Source organism: Vanessa cardui, chromosome 8, assembly GCF_905220365.1.
Source record: "Vanessa cardui chromosome 8, ilVanCard2.1, whole genome shotgun sequence".
Classification (NCBI taxonomy): Eukaryota; Metazoa; Arthropoda; class Insecta; order Lepidoptera; family Nymphalidae; genus Vanessa; species Vanessa cardui.
This window is the reverse complement of record NC_061130.1, coordinates 5,504,743-5,522,777: the sequence shown is the minus strand read 5'-3', so window position 1 is coordinate 5,522,777 and position 18,035 is coordinate 5,504,743. Positions and strand designations below refer to the sequence as shown.

Below are 18,035 nucleotides of genomic sequence, written 5' to 3'. Positions count from 1 at the left end.
TGATTTTACAATGTCAAACTGTCAGTTACATACCACAGCACAGAGTTCCATTGTAGATTGTATTGCTGTATTAAATACTTTTAAGAATATCAAAATTCTACTCCGAATCAATTACAATTACCAAATGGAAAGGAAATAAAGTATTTAATTACAAAATTGTCCAGGAACAAGATAAGTATTTAGTAGTAATCTTGCAGTAAACATGTAATCATAATACAAGGGCTTTTTTATGTACGGTGTTATGGAAAACATCAGTCATGAAATACTTTTGTATAATTATTCTTTTTGTCGTCTCACATGAAAGTCAGTCGTCGATTTTTAATAAAACGGATTCATTTTCACTTCTTAAATCAAACTCGTCCGATCAAAAAGGATGGATCATAAAACTTGATATCTATTTCGCCAAAACACTTCCTACAGTGTTACAAAAATTACCTGGAACTGACGTTCGCTTTAAATGCGAGGCAATAATGAATTTTACCAAAGTAGAAAAATTTACTAAAAACAAAGAGGGTATAGAAACATCTTTAAAAGAATTTCCTCCAGATCATATTCAAGAAACTTTGATGAAGAATGTCAAAGTATATTGGTTGAAAGATAACAAAGTTTTGTTAGAAAATCAAAGACTCAAAATTCTTACTAAAATAGACAAAACAAATGGCACCATTGGTACATATCTTAGATTAAAAAATTTAAGCCCTGATGATACAGCAAACTACACTTGTGTTATTAAACAAAATTATGAAAAAAAGTTGTCAACAAGGCTGATTATTGAAAATGATACTTACAACCAGTTGACATATCCTGCAGTTCCTACAAGTGCTGGCAACAACAATGAGATGGTGTTGAATATCAAAACAACACCCAATTTAGTATCTGAAGGTATGATAGCAGAAAATGAAAATAGTATAACTAATATTACAGCTATTCCTCAAAAGCTAGAGCCAATATGTCAAGAATATGTGGGAACTGTTTGTAGTTCTCATTTGAAGGGTCATTTCGTTTACATTCCATATGGGACTTCTCAAGCTGCTCTTGAGAACAAACTTATGAAAGCTTTTCAGGTGACAAAATACTCAAATGATATAAGCTCCAATTGTGAACGGTATGCTCTTCCTAGTTTATGCTATTCCACTTTCCCAATATGCAGAAACCCTATAAAAACAAATGAAAACTTTTTTAAGGAAGTTAACAACAGTTTTAAAGCATACACTGAAATGAACAAGCAACAGATAGAAAACTCAGATAGTCAAAATGTATCTAAAACAGCTGATGCACAAACATCTCGTTACATACAAGTACCCCTTATTTTAAATAATTTATCCAAAGATTTATTCAATTATCGCTACAATTCCACAATACTGCGACGTGTATGTAAACAAGATTGTGAAATATTAGAAAATGAACTCTGCCAAACAGAATATGCCATTGCTAAAAGACACCCCCACATTGGGCAACAGCTGACATTGGAGGAATGCCAGGATCTGCCGGAGGATGATCCAGATTGTCTTAAGATAGGCATTGGCAGTCTGATGGTTTCAGATGATGAATGTTACTGGGAAAATGGAGTTGGATATCTTGGTAGAGTGAGTGTTGCTAGTTCTGGTATGGCGTGCATAGAATGGTCTAAGCAGCTGTATTTAAAACTATCAGACTATCCTGAATTAGCAGGTAGACATAGCTATTGTAGAAATCCTGGTGGAATCAAAACCCAACCATGGTGTTTTGTTGATAATGATGGAAAAACAGATCAACTATGTGACATTCCAAAATGTGCTCACAAAATATGGATTTACATTGTTGTAATTTTTCTTCTTTTGTTGTTACTGGTTGTTGGATGTATAATTTGCCTCTTCTATAGACACAAAAATAAAGGAAATGCTGCTACTATTAGGGATATTAATCTTCCAAATGCTGATAAAAACATCTATGGAAATTCAAGATTGAACTCACCTATAGAAATGAATGAATTACTAACTAATCAAAACAGTGGCAGTCAACCACATCTCACAACTTCAACACGAGGAAATGGTATCCTACGTATACCTCAATACTCATTATCACAAATCAAATTCTTGGAAGAATTAGGTGAAGGTGCTTTTGGTAAAGTTTATAAAGGAGCATTGAAAAAGAATGGTGAAACTCAATATGTGGCTGTTAAAGCATTAAAAGAAAATGCTTCTGCTAAAACAAAAGCTGATTTTAGAAGAGAAATCGACTTAATTTCAGAATTAACACATGAGAACATAGTATGTATTGTCGGAGTAGCTCTCAGAGAAGAACCACTATGTATGCTGTTTGAGTTTATGGCCCGTGGAGACTTGCATGAATTTCTCATGGGCCGTGCACCTCCTTCTGGCAAGGGCTTGCCTTCAATGAGACTACTAAACATTGCCAATAATATTGCATCCGGTATGCAATATCTTGCCTCACATCATTATGTGCACAGAGATTTGGCTGCAAGAAATTGCCTTGTGTCTGATGATTTTATAGTAAAAATATCAGATTTTGGACTTTCTCGGGATATTTATAGCTCTGATTATTATAGAGTGAGTATTTGTATATAATGGTTTTTGTTTCTTGGTGATACTAGACTATAAGATAAACTTAATAATCCTTCTCCTCGTTTAGGTGCAATCTAAAAGTCTACTACCGGTAAGGTGGATGCCCCCAGAGTCAATACTCTATGGTAAATTCACTACTGAAAGTGATATTTGGTCCTATGGAGTTGTATTATGGGAAATCTACAGCTATGGATTGCAGCCTTACTATGGGTAAGACTAACATTATAATACTGAAATTATTATTATTATTTTAATTATAAAATCTTTATTAACAACCAGCTGATGTAAAGAATGATTTAATTTTTAATTCCTTAATGTTAAACCATATATGCAATTCCTAATCACTACTTATTTATAGATATAGCAATCAGGAAGTGATAGCAATGGTCCGTGCCGGTGAACTATTGATGGCTCCTTCAGGATGCCCAACAGCCATGTACACTCTCATGATGGAATGTTGGAAACATACACCTCAAAGGAGACCAAATTTTGAAGAAATTGTTATGAGGTACACATGAGAGTCATATTTATATTTAATCTTGTATATCTATTTGTATACATGTTCAAATGAATATAATATCTTTATATTGTAAATTATATCACTCATTGCGTTACGAAATAATTTAAATTAACCTTGGTGAGCATGCCATTTGAACCAAAATATCCATACCAAAATTTATTAAAACATGGTCAATATCCCATTAGGATGGTATAATTTTATGATGACTTCCTCCTAACCGATTTCTATCAAAGCTATTCTCAATGGAAAATTACCAACTGTGCTGTAGATGTTATGCTTTAATGTTTTTATATATACACGACCTTAAATCTTTTGCCTGAAATGACCAAATTTTATTATTTAGACTACAGGAATGGATTCAAATGGGTGGATGTCCAGACACTGCTCCTTCTGAATCTGGCAGTAGTTGCGGGCACCGACCTACAACGTCTACAAAGGAATTCCAAGAGCGAGTCCCTCTTCTACCGCCTCACTGTTCCTCCTCAAACGGCTCACTTGCAACTGGCAGCCTCAAGAAATTCAGTGCAGCAGGATCTAGTTCTAAAGTGACAGATGATAATTTCTCCACGTGTAGCGAAGTACCACCTCTTGCTCCAAAGACTAAAAAGTACAGTTCTGGATCCCTCATAGACACGGATAAAATTGGTACCAAGGACACTGTTGTTAGAATACCTAACAAACACTACGGCAACGAAATATAACCACTGCTTAGATATTACTAGACATTTGTTAAGCTTAAAGTTTGCTCTCTCCTTGGTGAGTATTAATATAGTTGTAAGTAAATTATTGGCACTGCTAGGATAAGTAACATCATGATAGTTATAGATGGCTATGCACACTCCGCCTTATTATTTATTAAAAGACAATACATTTTATTTATTGGAAGAAATTTTAGTTGTTTTGTTATTTTTGTAGTTCAGGGTAAGTAAAAAAATATTTTGAAAGATGTACATAAAACATATTTGCTCAAGGTCTTCAGGATGTATCGATACATTATCGTACATATATCATAAGTACATGTAGATGTGATTGATGATATAGTTGCAGAAAATTAGGTACTTTTTGCTTAGTGCATACTAAATATTTTGAGTCTTTACTGAATTTTATATGTTCCTTAACATAAAATTAAACTTGATAAATATTTAACACGTTCAGTGCCAGCGACACGCCTAGCGTGTTCATGCGAATTTCTTTAGCCACGCCGCGAACACGCTAGGCTAGTTCTAAGAATTTCAGTGATATCTTAAAAACTAGGCTAAATTATTCATTCAAACTAATTGTGTGCAATCTTCAAGCGATAAGCTACTGAGTTTTTAAGTGGCCCGTTAAAAATAATATTTTTTTTTTATTTTACAAAAAAATGTCTTTCGTAATGCCGGCGACACGCTAGGCTTGTTCACTTATTAAGGATAATCATAGATTGTCAAACTGTTTTTTCAACAAACCACATTTTATTTATGGCTTATTACCAATTTGTTGAAAATTGAACTAATTTTGTTATTGTTTTCTCAAATTTGCGGAACTTTGTTACATTTTTTTTTTGTACAAATATCTATTATTATAAAAATTTTTACACCTTTGTAGTATAAATAAAAATTTTAACAAAAAGAAAAACCGACTTCAAACAAAACACTATTTTAAAACAAATTAATATGCAAGAAAAAGTAATAAAAATAATTGCGTATTCAACATATTTTTTAGAGTCTTCCTAAGTTAAATGAAATGAAAAATATTAGACTACTTAAAAGTCGATTTACGATTATATAATGTAGTTATAGTTATTGAATCGAATTGATAACCTCCTCCTTTTGGAAGTCGGTTGAAAACTATATAAGCCGTAATTCTGCCATTCCTATTTAATGACAAAGTTTATACTAAATTGTCTTACTTTGTGTTATGTTGATACTGATTATGTATTACAAGTACCTATATGTTAGTTCGATTAATCATTAACTACCACATACATACACCAAATATATAAAATTAAACACTAAATAAGGCTGATTTACCTTAAAAATATAAACTCATGTCAACTTCAAATTCGTGTTACAAGAATTGAAGTAATGAAACAATAAAACGAGTTTAGCTTACAAGAAGCTTGATTATTTTTTAATTATTTGTTTATTAATTATTACTTATTTAATTGTTCTTTATTATTATATCAAGACATGTGCACCGAATCGATATCCTATGACCTTTGAACATTTCTAGCAACTAATAAGAAAGTGAACGAAACAAGTGAGATAAAAATTGATTTTAGAAATTAATAAGTATGTATTTGAGAAAACAAAAAAAGAAGGTGGATTTTTATGGACACTTTATGAAGCGAAATTTAAACTCTGTTTTAATTTGTATTGAAAGTTCTATTTTATTTTATTTGATTATACCTTGCTACTTTCAAACTGACCCGCGTCCTTTGCAGGGATACAACAGTAGATAACAGGTAACAGTATATATCATGAACAATTTTTTTATTGAAATACGAACTAAATCATAACGCGATAAAAAGTATATATCAAATTCGACACCAATATAAATATGATATGTGGGAATTTATTAAAAAGTTTTACAACCACTGATTACATTATGATGTTTACTTACCATAAAAGCGGTTTTTTGTCATAATTCCAGGATAAAACACTGACAACATTATTCTAAACACCTTAATTATTGCATAACACAAGAAATATTAACTAACAAAGACCGTTTTAAGAAAAAAATGATAATTTTTTTGTTCCTGTGCCAGTGGACACGCTACGCTTGTCCATACAATTTATCTAGCGATGCCGGGGACACGCTTACCGTGTTCGCGGCATTATGTATGGCGGCATCGCTATGAGCATAGGAAAAATTTAGGTGGCAGTGAACGTGTTAAGTAACCCTTATATTTATTTTTTTATTTGTTACAAATCAGGCAAATATATTGCCTTAACTAAATTAGTTTATTGTCTATGCCAATTCATACAAGTTTATTTCACCTTTAGTGTTGATTACTATTCTTAATTAATTGCATACAATTTTGTATAAGAACCTTGCTTTGTTACGATTTAAAGTTTTGTATTAATTTTAACTTTTAGCTTAAATGTATCCATTACGTAATTTAAATAACTAGATACTTTTGTGTAAAATTGTTTTTAGATTTTTTTTAGTAAATTCAAACTTTTTTGCAAGTTATTACTATAAAGTTAAGGTTTGCGTAAATATAAGTAAATAATTCATATCTAGGAAACTTTTTGAAGCTTTATAATTTTGTTAGAGTCAACCTTCGTTCTGACAAGCACTAGGGATATTTTAGTTCTGACCAGGTTATATATTAGGACAATAAAATATTTGTTATTTCAATCAAATATAAATAGCATTATTATCCGTCTGTTACCTCCGTTTTATAGACACTTGCCAAATCTTTACCCGATTACAATTACTTGCGCATATTAAGCATTTATCACTTTCTTGAGTAATTTATTAAAAAAAAAATTATTTATTTTTCAATTAGTACCTGCAATTTAATGTAGGACTAAACGATACTTGCCTAAGTTTTTACTAAAATTTGACACTGCCAATTTAAAAATTTGTATTATTATAAAAAAAAAGTTTGTATCTAAGTATTTAAAATAAGAATTTTTTATTCACAGTATTTATCAAAAGCCATTTATTGTTTATTATTTTCATAGAATACAAAACCCAATCAATGGCATGGACATTCAATTTCGGCGATAAAAATTAAGAAACATACATTTCTTAACCGTTTATAATCTGTAACTGCAAGATTTTGATACCAATTTTATATATTTCAAAAATCTTAGTCATAAGAAAAAAATGTTAAACTAATTTATTGCTGCTCCGAATGTCCAATCTTTCATACTAATTGTAATTTTAAGTCTATGTCTATGATTAAATTACGTTATAAGCGGTCGAATGCACTTTAAATAACGGTCATAGGTGTTTCCCAGCAAAAGATGTAACGTTTCCATACTAATAAAGCATTATCAACTATTTCACAATACATATTTCTATATCGACCACAGCCCACATCTTTCTCAATTTAAAGTAGATTGCTTTTGCCTTTAATCCGTTACAATAAAGCGGCATTTAGTTATCCATATTTCGCTGTGACTTTTTATTATTTGGTTCAGCATTCGTGTATTCAAGTGTGTTCGACTCTTAATAATAATCGATCTATTCACCCACGAAGGCACCTCACCTCTTTAAAAGTTAAATTAATTATTTTTAAAAATTAAACTTTGTTGTTGTAACCACGTGTGTCACTTATTCATACTAATGCACGAGAATAATCGATCGTGACGGGTGCGTCTTCGCGAATGAATAGATCTATGTCGATATCGATTCGATAATTTTATCGATAAGATTTGTTACCTCTTTTACGAGTATCAAGTCACTTTAATACAACTTTATTATTTTTTTAGGATCCTATAGTACATATTCTGTTGTACTTGCCAAAGACTTTTTTGTATGTGATATGTTTATTTACTTTTTTACTTGAATGTAAACTGTATTTCTAAATTAAACAATTTAGGTATATTATTAAAGTGTTTTATTTTCAAAATAATGACTTTTTTTTTTCATTTGTAACATTATGTTACTGCATGCAATATGTTTAACAATAACGATGTTGCACTTTATTATTTTTTATGCCAAATGAGCAATACTTGGCTTTGTTACCAATACAAAAATAAATATTATGAAGTATTTCATTCATATCACCAGCTTACTATTCGCCTTTTCTACATCGTTTTGAACTTTTTTCGCAATCACGTATTCACCGTGAACACGCATGTGTACTTTGAGATTGTTATTTCCAGTAAAGGCCTTTTGACATATTCTACAGACATATGGTTTAATACCTGAAATTAAAAAAAAAAAACATTGCTTTAAAAATTTACTGTTACATTCAATGCGATAGGTCTGTTTCAATTGTTATTAGGATATAGCGTATTCGAGTTTATGTTTGGGGTCAAATAAACAAACAAGAAATAGAAAAAAAATGGAAATTAATTATATCAATTAAATATTGTAGTAATCACATGTCTAAAATTAAGGGGACTACAGGAGCTAATTGCCCTTGAGAATCACGCGCACACATACATACACTAACGAGTCTAACGACAAAAACGGCATGTCCCCCCGCGCACTACGCTTAGCGAGGCGGCGAGGTTACGCCTGAATATTCCAATAGATGGCGCCAAACCGCCGCGCGCCGCACCGAGCGAAAGCGAAGCGAAGTCAATTCTATCAATTCTATCAATCATAGATTTCATAAAAATAGACAGGACAACAGAATTATTTTAATTTCTTTGTGTCATTTAAAAAATTATGATAAAATTAAACAGAATTAATTAAACTTAAATTATTATTATTTTATGTACAAAAAATAGTTAATTTAAACATTTTTTTCTTTAATTTTTACTGTATCAATTCAATTAGTTGTAATACTAAATATTAAATCGTACCTATTTTTAAATTTTATAAGTTTGTTAAGCGATTTATTAAATAAAATTGGAACTGTTCGTAATTTGTACACTGACAAAAAGCGTAGAGTTTGTTCATTTTACTAATATCGGTACACAAAGAAAAAAAAATAAGTTAAAAAAGTCAGCATCAAAAAGTTACTATAAAAATAATATCGTCAAGTCGGTTTAGTAGAATTATTGGTTAACTCGGTCAATCACAGTGGGTTTAGTCATAAATCTCATAAAAATAGTTTGGATATTAGAATTATTTGTATTGTTTTTGACTGATATTTGAAATAAAACTGATTCAATTAAATTCAAATATTTTTATTTATTTTTGGTTTAACAAAAAAACAAATAAATTTCGTTTCAAGTTTTTTATTACAATATTTTTTTTTTAATTATTCGTTCGTCGTCGTTCGTTATTAAAATATCTTGGATACTTGCAATCAATATTTCACCCACTTTCACTGAAGCTACGAGCTAAAATTTTTCAATTGATACTATTTCCAATCTTTAAAAAATATTGAATTACGTATATGACACTTCTAAATATTTTAGTTCTTTGGTTCACAAAAATTACATATTTCAAGATGGCCCAGTGGGTAGAACGCGCGCATCTTATTGCGGGTTCAAACCCAGGCAAGCACCACTAAATATTCATGTGATGTGCTAATTTGTATTTATTTATTTTTTTTATTATTAAATTTCATCCATACATAACTATATTTCCTATTATACACAAAATTGATAAAATTAAACTCTAACGTAAAATAGCTTCCGTGTTATTTTTTTTCGATTTTCTTAATTCTGAAAAAATAAATGCATAGTTGTTAGGAATTAAATTTTAATAATTATAAAATATATGCATATATTTTTAAATATAGTCCTTTAAAAATAATAAAATTTTAGTTCAGAGTGCGGGGATCGAACCCGCACATTCATCTTGGACTTGCTTGCATTGACCAAATACTCCATGGTGACTGTAAGAAATCTGTCGAAAAATCTGATTCTATGCGAACTAATTGCATTGTTTTTAATAAATGTTTCCAATAATCATTATTTATAATATATATATGTTTACTAATTAAATACTCTTACCTTTTCATATTATCTTTCATATGTTCGGCTTTTTAATTTATATGAACGTTTTTTAGTTTTCTTCACAGATTGTACTTTATTTCCCATGTTTACAAAATTAAACTTTATAAAAAATAACTTAACAAAAAAATAAATGGCTAACTACAACTAGACTATTTTAACTTAATATATTTATTTACATAAAAGAATAATATTCGACAATTAATTTACAATTAAAATGACACAAAAATAAAATCTACGAGATTTTATTCGCAACGATGCGGTGAAAAGAGCGACACGTCTGTATAGCAACAGGCCTCGGCCGGCAGTGTCTGTACGAGGCGCTCACGCACACATGCTTACGCATTTTGGTCGAAAATAAGAAAATCTGATTTAAAAAAAATCTATTGATTTTACTAAATAATTATGATAATAAATTTTTAGTATATTGTTTGTAGAATAATCTGACAAAAGACCAAAATTATTGAAGGTATATAAGTGTAGTTAAAAAACAAAAAAAGACTTTTTTAGAGGTAACTTTGCGATTTTTTTCTATCGTACCAAATTAATTACATCATGTTTTCAACACAATTAATAACTAGCGTCTATCCTGAAGATTAACATATATTTTTTTCATTTGGTTTATTGCATTGGATTATATACTTTTTGGCATTTTAAAACTTGCATTTAGCTCATGTAGTCCCCTTAACGATGACACAGTTAATACTTCAAATGGGAACAAGGTGGGTATAAAAATGAAAGTATCAATATTGAATAGCAATGTCGAAAGATAAATATATCTTATCGTTTTTCGTGGAAAAATATGAAACACGAATGAGAATAGTTAAAAAATATGAATCATCAAATTCTACTTTACTCATGACAATCTCCTTTGAAAAAAAGGCATGTTACATTATCATCAATTTGCCTATTGTATATTATTAGTTCTGGACAACAAACCAGATAACAAATTGCCTTAGATAATTTTACAGTAGTTCTTACACTAGACTATTATCTGGAAGGCAGGCAAACAACTCTTGGAGGTAGAGGGCTTTGTGCTAGTCCGCCTGGGTAGGTACCACACACTCATCAAATTTTCTACCACGAAATAACTGTACTCAGTATTGTTGTGTTCCGGTTTAAAGGGTGAGTGAACCAGTGTAACTGCAGGCACAAGGGACATAACATCTTAGTTCCTAAGATTGGTGGCGCATTGGCGATGTTAGGAATGTTTTAATATTTCTCACAGCGCTATTGTTTAATTTGTTATTTAAATGTTAAAAAAGAGTAACTACTGAGTTTCTTGCCGGTTCTTCTCGGTAGAATCTACTTTCCGAACCGATTCATTTAATTGTAAAATGACGATTCAAAATTGCTTGTAAAAGCCTACTTGAATAAAGTTTATTTTGATTCGATTTGATTTGTCTATTGGTGATGGTCCATATGCTCGTCCGCCAACCTACACCTAAAAAGACATGAATTTAAAGGTCATGCGAGCTGGTCTTCACTTTGGGAATGAAACGATCGCCTCCTGGCTATTTCTAATCATATACTACTATGTATCTTATTAATTTGACAAAAAAAAAAAACCCGCTGAGTTTCTTTCGCCGGTTCTTCTCAGGTCAGGGTGTTCCTTTTTCCGAACCGGTGGTAGTGTTTATTTGACAATCAATAAGTAAGTGTAATGCTTCTATATTGAATAAAGGAGTTTGAGTTTGTGCCATTGTCTATTGGTGATGGTGATTAATTACCATCAGGAGGCCCATATGCTCGTCCGCCAACCTACACTTTAAAAAAATATTTAAAGGTCGAGCTGGTCTCGTGCGTGTACCCGTGTGCGTGCGTCGGTGCTTGATGAGCACGGATGTGGTGTAGAAGCTCTTGGGGCAGTACTCGCAGCGCTTGGAGCGCACGCCGTCGTGGCGGTCGCGGTGCGCGCGCAGTGCGTCGCGCGTGCGGTACGCGGCCGGGCAGCGCTCGCAGCGGTGCCGGCCCTCCGCCTCGTGGCACGACATGTGCCTGCTGAGCTACACCAGCATGTTGACAACGTTTATTTATTTATTTATTTATTTAAATACTTTAATGACCAACAACATAAGTTGTGACAAAACGCGGACTTAATGCCTGAAGGCATTCTCTACCAGTCAACCTTCAGGCCAAACAGAAAGTCATGAAGGCGGTAACAATAATTTTTACAATAAATACGATAGTAATAATAATATAACAAAAACACAGATAAAATATTATATATATGCATGAGAATACAAATCTATAATTATATATACATATATGATATAAAATAACAGAGACGTAATAGAAATTTTAAAAACACAGCGTAATGAGAAAAAAAGGAGAAACTTAATAGAGGTTTTTAATAAGATGATCCTGTAAACGACGCTTGAAAAATGCCTTAGTAGGAGCCTTTCTAATTTCAACCGGAAGTTTATCAGAGAAGTGACTGGGAGAAGAGAGAAGGAGAGAATCAATAGAGCGTATCTGTCGATCGTGATTGTCAGAAAGAAATTTGAATTTATCCTTTAAGTAAACAGGGGAAAGAGGGTCAAAAAGAATAGAAAAAGGAGAACACAGTAGCCGTAAATCTCTGCGTTGGCGGATAGGGAGCCATTTAAGTTCGGCCCGACAGTGGGAAATGGAAACGTTGTGTGCTCGTTTGGGATAAGTCATTTATGACGTAAGACTAATCGCTAATTTGTGACCTCTCCCCCCAATTACAAGAAAAATAAGAATAGGCCAAACTCCACATGCGCATCCCCTTCCCTCCTCCTCCCATTTGCGCATTTTTTTTATCAAACGTAAGAACTATCGAAACTCATTCCCACGCCCTTGTAAGAAAACATAAGACATGGTCAACCCTCTCCCCCCTAAAACGTGTTACGTAATAAATGTAAGGCCCCTTACCAGGCTTAGTGAGTGAATTAAAATCATATTACTTGCCTTTGATATTTTGAACATATTTCAGATTTTATAGTATTACTAGCTGTGCCCGCGACTTCATGCGCATTTAAATTTAACAAAAAAAATTATGTTGTAGCCGATGTTATTTCTCATTACATAATCAATTTGCCAGTAAAACTCCCGTCAATATCGGCAAGCCGTTCCAGAAATTAGCCGGAATAAACAGAAAAATTTAAGAAAAAAAAAGATTTTCGTATATGTATTGCGTACAAAAAGGGACACTACAACTTCATTATATGTATAGATATAATATTAATTTAAATTTCTAATATTTGTCCCCAGGGCAATGGTGATGAATGTTCCTTATCCCATATACTGTTCTCCTGCCCCAATCTCATACATCCTATATACGACGTTCTCCCTCCTAAAGTCCCTCGCCCTATTAACGTTGAATGTTTGTTAATGTTTGTGTTTAGTCCATTTTGTAAATTTCTATGTAAATGTATTGAACATAATAAGATTAAGTTTATTTTGTGATTGTTGTTATGCATTTTAATAGTAGTTGCCTTATTTTATTTACTTTTTATGTAATTATTATTGTTGTGTTGTTTTAGGTTATGGGTCTCCAATTCGTCTTGCTATTATGCCTTTAAAATTTATTTGAGCATGTAATCTCGACCGAACCGATCAATCTCCATCGTGTCTTCTCCAACGCACGTGACATTGGCGAAATAATCTGTGCCTTTTTGGCACAAATAAAAGCCACAAAAAAATGGTGATGAATAAATATGGAAGAATTCAACAAGTATGCAGATTTGTTTCTTACACAATTTAATCGTGATTTCATAACTTACCTGCCTAGACCCTTGAAATGTTTTACCGCACGTCGAGCACACTAACAACATCTGGACACATTTATGGTTGTCATGGATGAGCTGGTTGCCGAAAACTCCATTACATTTATTACAATTAACTCTTTTAGGCGTGTGTCTCCTTAATTTGTGTCTCTAAAAATAAAATTACAAAAAACATCATTGTGTGCTGTGCAGGACAAATTGTAGTTAGTCCATAATATGGACTATATATAGTACGACACAAGTTAGATGCATCATTGAGTACGCTATCCCAAATTATCAATATTTATTTCTCATGCGAATATGATCTTTGCACAAATGTAATATCATATGACCTTATATGTTCGTCAATTTGACACGTCGATTTACAGACACTTGCTTTCTCTGAAGCGAGAAACTATAGCGACGAATAGCGTCGACTGACGCGATAGGGAGCTATTTCTATTGGTTGTGTAAAACGGCAGTAATCGGTTTTAATTTCATTCCATTGCATTTTCCGATGCTACATCTAATTCGTGTCGTACTTATACCTAACTGTACCTGCATGACCACTTAAAATTGTACTGCCGAATTTCGCAACATAAGTTTGCTGTTATATAGCTTAATTCAGGGACGCAACTAAAGACTATGCTATTAAATACTTTAAGTAGATCATATGTGTCTAAAATTTGCGCAAAATTTGATCATGTGTTAAATTAACATCAAAATTAAAGATGGCAATGTCCTCCTGACTTGTTTATTTATTTACTTACACCGCCATTATGCAACCTATTTTGGAAACAGTATGTTTTGTCAGTGTTACCACTGGCTTACTCACTCTTTAAACCTCACTCAGGAACACAATCAAATGGTGAGTACCCTACAACCAACTAATTTAGCATGGACGTCTTGAGTTAATTCGAACATTTGTGTATCATAAAATAATTTCCTGTAGGTACTCACTCACATTTAGATTTCCAATAAATTTACAAGAAAATTCACATAGATCACAAGCAAAAGGTTTGTTTTCCAGATGCACCACCATGTGTATCCTTATTTGCTGTTTACTCGTGAATCTGTAAAGACATTCATTATTAGACCGGGAGATGATAATGACAAAATATTTGGTCATTTGTACCAGTATGGCGGTTCTTCAGGGGTCTTATCACGTAAAGAAAAAAAAGGAAAATTATGGTCGTAGCACTCGCACCGGCGCCCCACTCGCGTGGGCGTTAATCAAACGCGTCGGAAAAATAACGAGTGTCGAACGATTTGTTCCACAAAAATGCTTGTATTTTCAGATAGTCGAAAAAAAACGAAGTAGGCGGTAGCGTATTGCCATACTTCTCGGGTGTGGCTTACTGCCCGCCATACCGACGCGAATACGTCAATTTTAATAAAACAATTCAACCATTTGTACCAATTTTTGCATAGCTTATTATCGTCGAGGAGCCATTCACGAAAATCACCTTGCCATACTTTTCCGACTGTTCCCAATGGCCGCCATACCACTGCAAAGGAGTATTTTTTTTTTATCGCCAAACGATTTGTACCGCCCTGAAACTTTTTTTTACTGGTACAAATGACCAAATATTTTGACATTATCATCTCCCGGTCTGCCAATGTGTCAAACATTTTCTTATCACACTAAATGTAAAATACATCGTGTATCAAAAATATTTTACATGTATTACATCTCAGAGGAATTTTAAACTCAATAGACACAATGACAAAATTTTACTTACTCTTTGGAACAGTGATCACAGATAAATTTCTTATTGGAATGACATCCCCAAATGTGTTTTCGTAATTGCCTTGGTGTATTATAAATTTTGTAACATTGAACACATCTTAACTGAGTTTTCTATAAAAGATTAAATGACATATATATTTCATATATATAATAAGTATGTAGGTATGCTTAAATTTTGGGATTGAAGAAATATAAAATTGAATGAATTGTCAAAATATATCTGTGGCCTGATTTTAAAAGGTCCAGTAAATTTTTGAGTGAAATATAAGCCTCTTTCATTATTTGCAAAATCTTATACAAAATGCATTGTCCATACTTTCTATTCTGATCACCAAAAAGAAGACTCGCCATAAGGTAATGGCCGTTTTAGTACCAGCCCGCACATATAATATAAAATTTGATTTTTAGGGACTAAAAAGAATATTTATCCAAGATTTACCTCATCAGGTGAGTGAGCATCTTTGTAATGGTGCTCCAAATAGATAGATGATTGAAATCTTTTGTCACAAAGGTGACATGTTTTGTCTCTCCAAGGCAAATGTTTCAGTCTATGAGAAAGTAACTGCTGCCAATCACTAAATCTCTCTGAACATAGTGAACATATCTTATCATATTTATTTCTATGTATATCTAAGTGATTCAATAAGATACTTCTATCAGCAAATATTTTAGTACATAAACCTATAATACAAATAACTCTCAGATTATTGTGTTTTAAAAATTAAGGAATTAAAGTAAATTATTATTATAAATGGATATACCACAAGACAAACTGGGTACACTGTGACCGGTGACTTCTTTTTTCTCCTTACTAACATTAGCTAGAAAAAAATCAAATTATTAAAAATTACATGTATCAATAGTAACAGGGCAAATTTTAGCAAGATTGCTCTGACTAGGTTTTAAAGGATTTTCTGTAACTAATAAATCATTATAACTTTAAGTAGGACACATCTAGTCTGCAGTTGATTATTTTACTTTATATTATGTATTAAGTTTCCAAATATTTATACAGACTTTCCATGTATTTATTCAAATTCAACATACAGTATGCATTTCAAAATTGATATAAGTAGCTAACTAACCCAGATTATTTATATTGGTTTACCTTGGATATTTTCGCTTTTTATGACTGTTTCAAGTAGATCATTTACTGAATGATCCTCTAAATCTATACGATCGTGTGGACTCTCGTCATCAGAACATATATCACGATTGTCATCTGTTTCTATTTTAATATTATTTTTGGTTAAATAATTTCTTTCATCATTTTCGTCTTTATATTCGTTTTCGATTTTTGTCTTCTGTAATATTTAAAATGCATATTTAATAAACCATTATTTTTATAGTATGAATATTAATAGTTATTGAATACTTTACCTCTTCAAAAACATAGTTATTTTGGAAAGCACTATGTGCTTCTATGCATTTATTTCTAAAATCCACGAACAAGTTCAACATTTCGAGGCAATATTCACACATTTGCTCTCGCATAACATCACAAAGTTGAATCTATAAACATATATTATCACGAAGCATTTTTATTTAATGTTTAAACTTTAAATGACTTTAGTAAGTAGTAAACAATTATGATTTTTTACCTTTAAATTGGTTAATAAATTAAAGTGTGATACATATTTTTCATTAAAATAAGTCATTTTCAGCGTATCGCTAGATCTTCGACAAATTTTGCACTTTATCATAGTTTTAGAAATATTAAATATAGATTCCTTCAATCCTAAGTCCTAACTCCAAACAATAATAAACTAGGGTTGGCCTAATTTATCGATATATGAAAATAATGGTTTTTTGAAGCTCGATATCGATATTTATCGTCATTATTGTAATCGATACATTTATTTTTTGTTTAAATAGATTGTTTAAATATAATGAACCTTAATAACACTTAATCAAAATTGATCGAAAACTAAGACATCGTTACATTTTTTACAACATATTCTATAAAAGCATCGAAATTTCTGAGTGGGTATGGTTAGGGTACATCATATCGAACGACATTTTAAAGTCCGAAATTCTGTAATATTAAATAACCTGGGCTTTTAATAAACGATTTCGGTCCCAGGTTTTATAAGAGGTATTGAATAAGGGTTAAACAAAGGTAAATTGAGCATGAGGTACTATATATTAAGCTCCTGAAACGTATTTGTGGAAGTTCAATGTCGAACAAAAATTGATATAATAGATTTACGAGAATTTAACCTAAATATAGAAATTTAACATCAGGCTCTAAGAAAAGGCAATAACTTAATGGGCTCCAAATAAATGGTAGCACATCAGTCTACCGACAGATGCGAAGCCGCGTATTAACATTTTAAATTAAGCAGTTAAACATCATTCAGCTCCGACCTCCGGGTGTGGCCGTAATGCCGTGGTAGCATGATTTGGAACCCCACGTTTTCTATTTCAACGGCCCAGAGGAGGACATAATTCGGAATGGTCTCGTACTGCCGTACGCACTAGGGATGCGTAGTCTGGACCCCCGTCTCCTTCCTCCCCAAAAGAGAGCTCCGCTGAGCCACGATCCGTGCAGTGGTACGGGAGGCTGCAATCCTGAACACTTGGTTTTCTTTGTCAGGTTATCTCAGAAATCTCAGTTGCAAATTGTATTTAACCTAAAATTCTAGCAATTTTTTATAAAGTTTGCCCGCCACGGAAAGGTCAGATTAGTTTCACACTAAAATTACAATTAACAATCAAATATTTGGTGGGCCGAATTGTTATGATTGAAACAAATAAGCCAAAATTTTATTTATTTAAAATGTTATTTATACAGTTATTTATTATATATATGTTATTTATACAATATCAACAACAGTTGCGAACTTCAAACGAACGACAATTGTTTTTATAGCCAAAATTGGAATCATCTTTGAAGTTGGG

The 18,035-nt window shown here is 32.1% G+C and overlaps 2 protein-coding genes across 2 annotated transcripts; one reads left to right on the top strand and one right to left on the bottom strand.

Annotated features, from left to right (window-relative positions):
- Window positions 1–17: 17 nt before the first annotated feature.
- LOC124532100 (tyrosine-protein kinase transmembrane receptor Ror) lies at window positions 18–4,224 on the top strand. The gene is made up of 4 exons (XM_047106782.1): window positions 18–2,549; window positions 2,632–2,774; window positions 2,923–3,072; window positions 3,428–4,224. Exons 1-4 carry the CDS (start codon window positions 258–260, stop codon window positions 3,783–3,785), a joined length of 2,943 nt encoding a protein of 980 aa, XP_046962738.1. The 5' UTR covers window positions 18–257; the 3' UTR covers window positions 3,786–4,224.
- A 3,235-nt stretch (window positions 4,225–7,459) lies between these two features.
- LOC124531759 (zinc finger protein 28-like) lies at window positions 7,460–16,441 on the bottom strand (the record flags this gene model as incomplete). Its single annotated transcript, XM_047106273.1, has 8 exons — window positions 7,460–7,946; window positions 11,464–11,659; window positions 13,403–13,555; window positions 14,349–14,457; window positions 15,127–15,245; window positions 15,574–15,815; window positions 15,896–15,955; window positions 16,243–16,441. Coding segments are annotated over 8 exons (1,227 nt in total), but the record flags the coding sequence as incomplete, so codon positions are not given.
- Window positions 16,442–18,035: the final 1,594 nt, after the last annotated feature.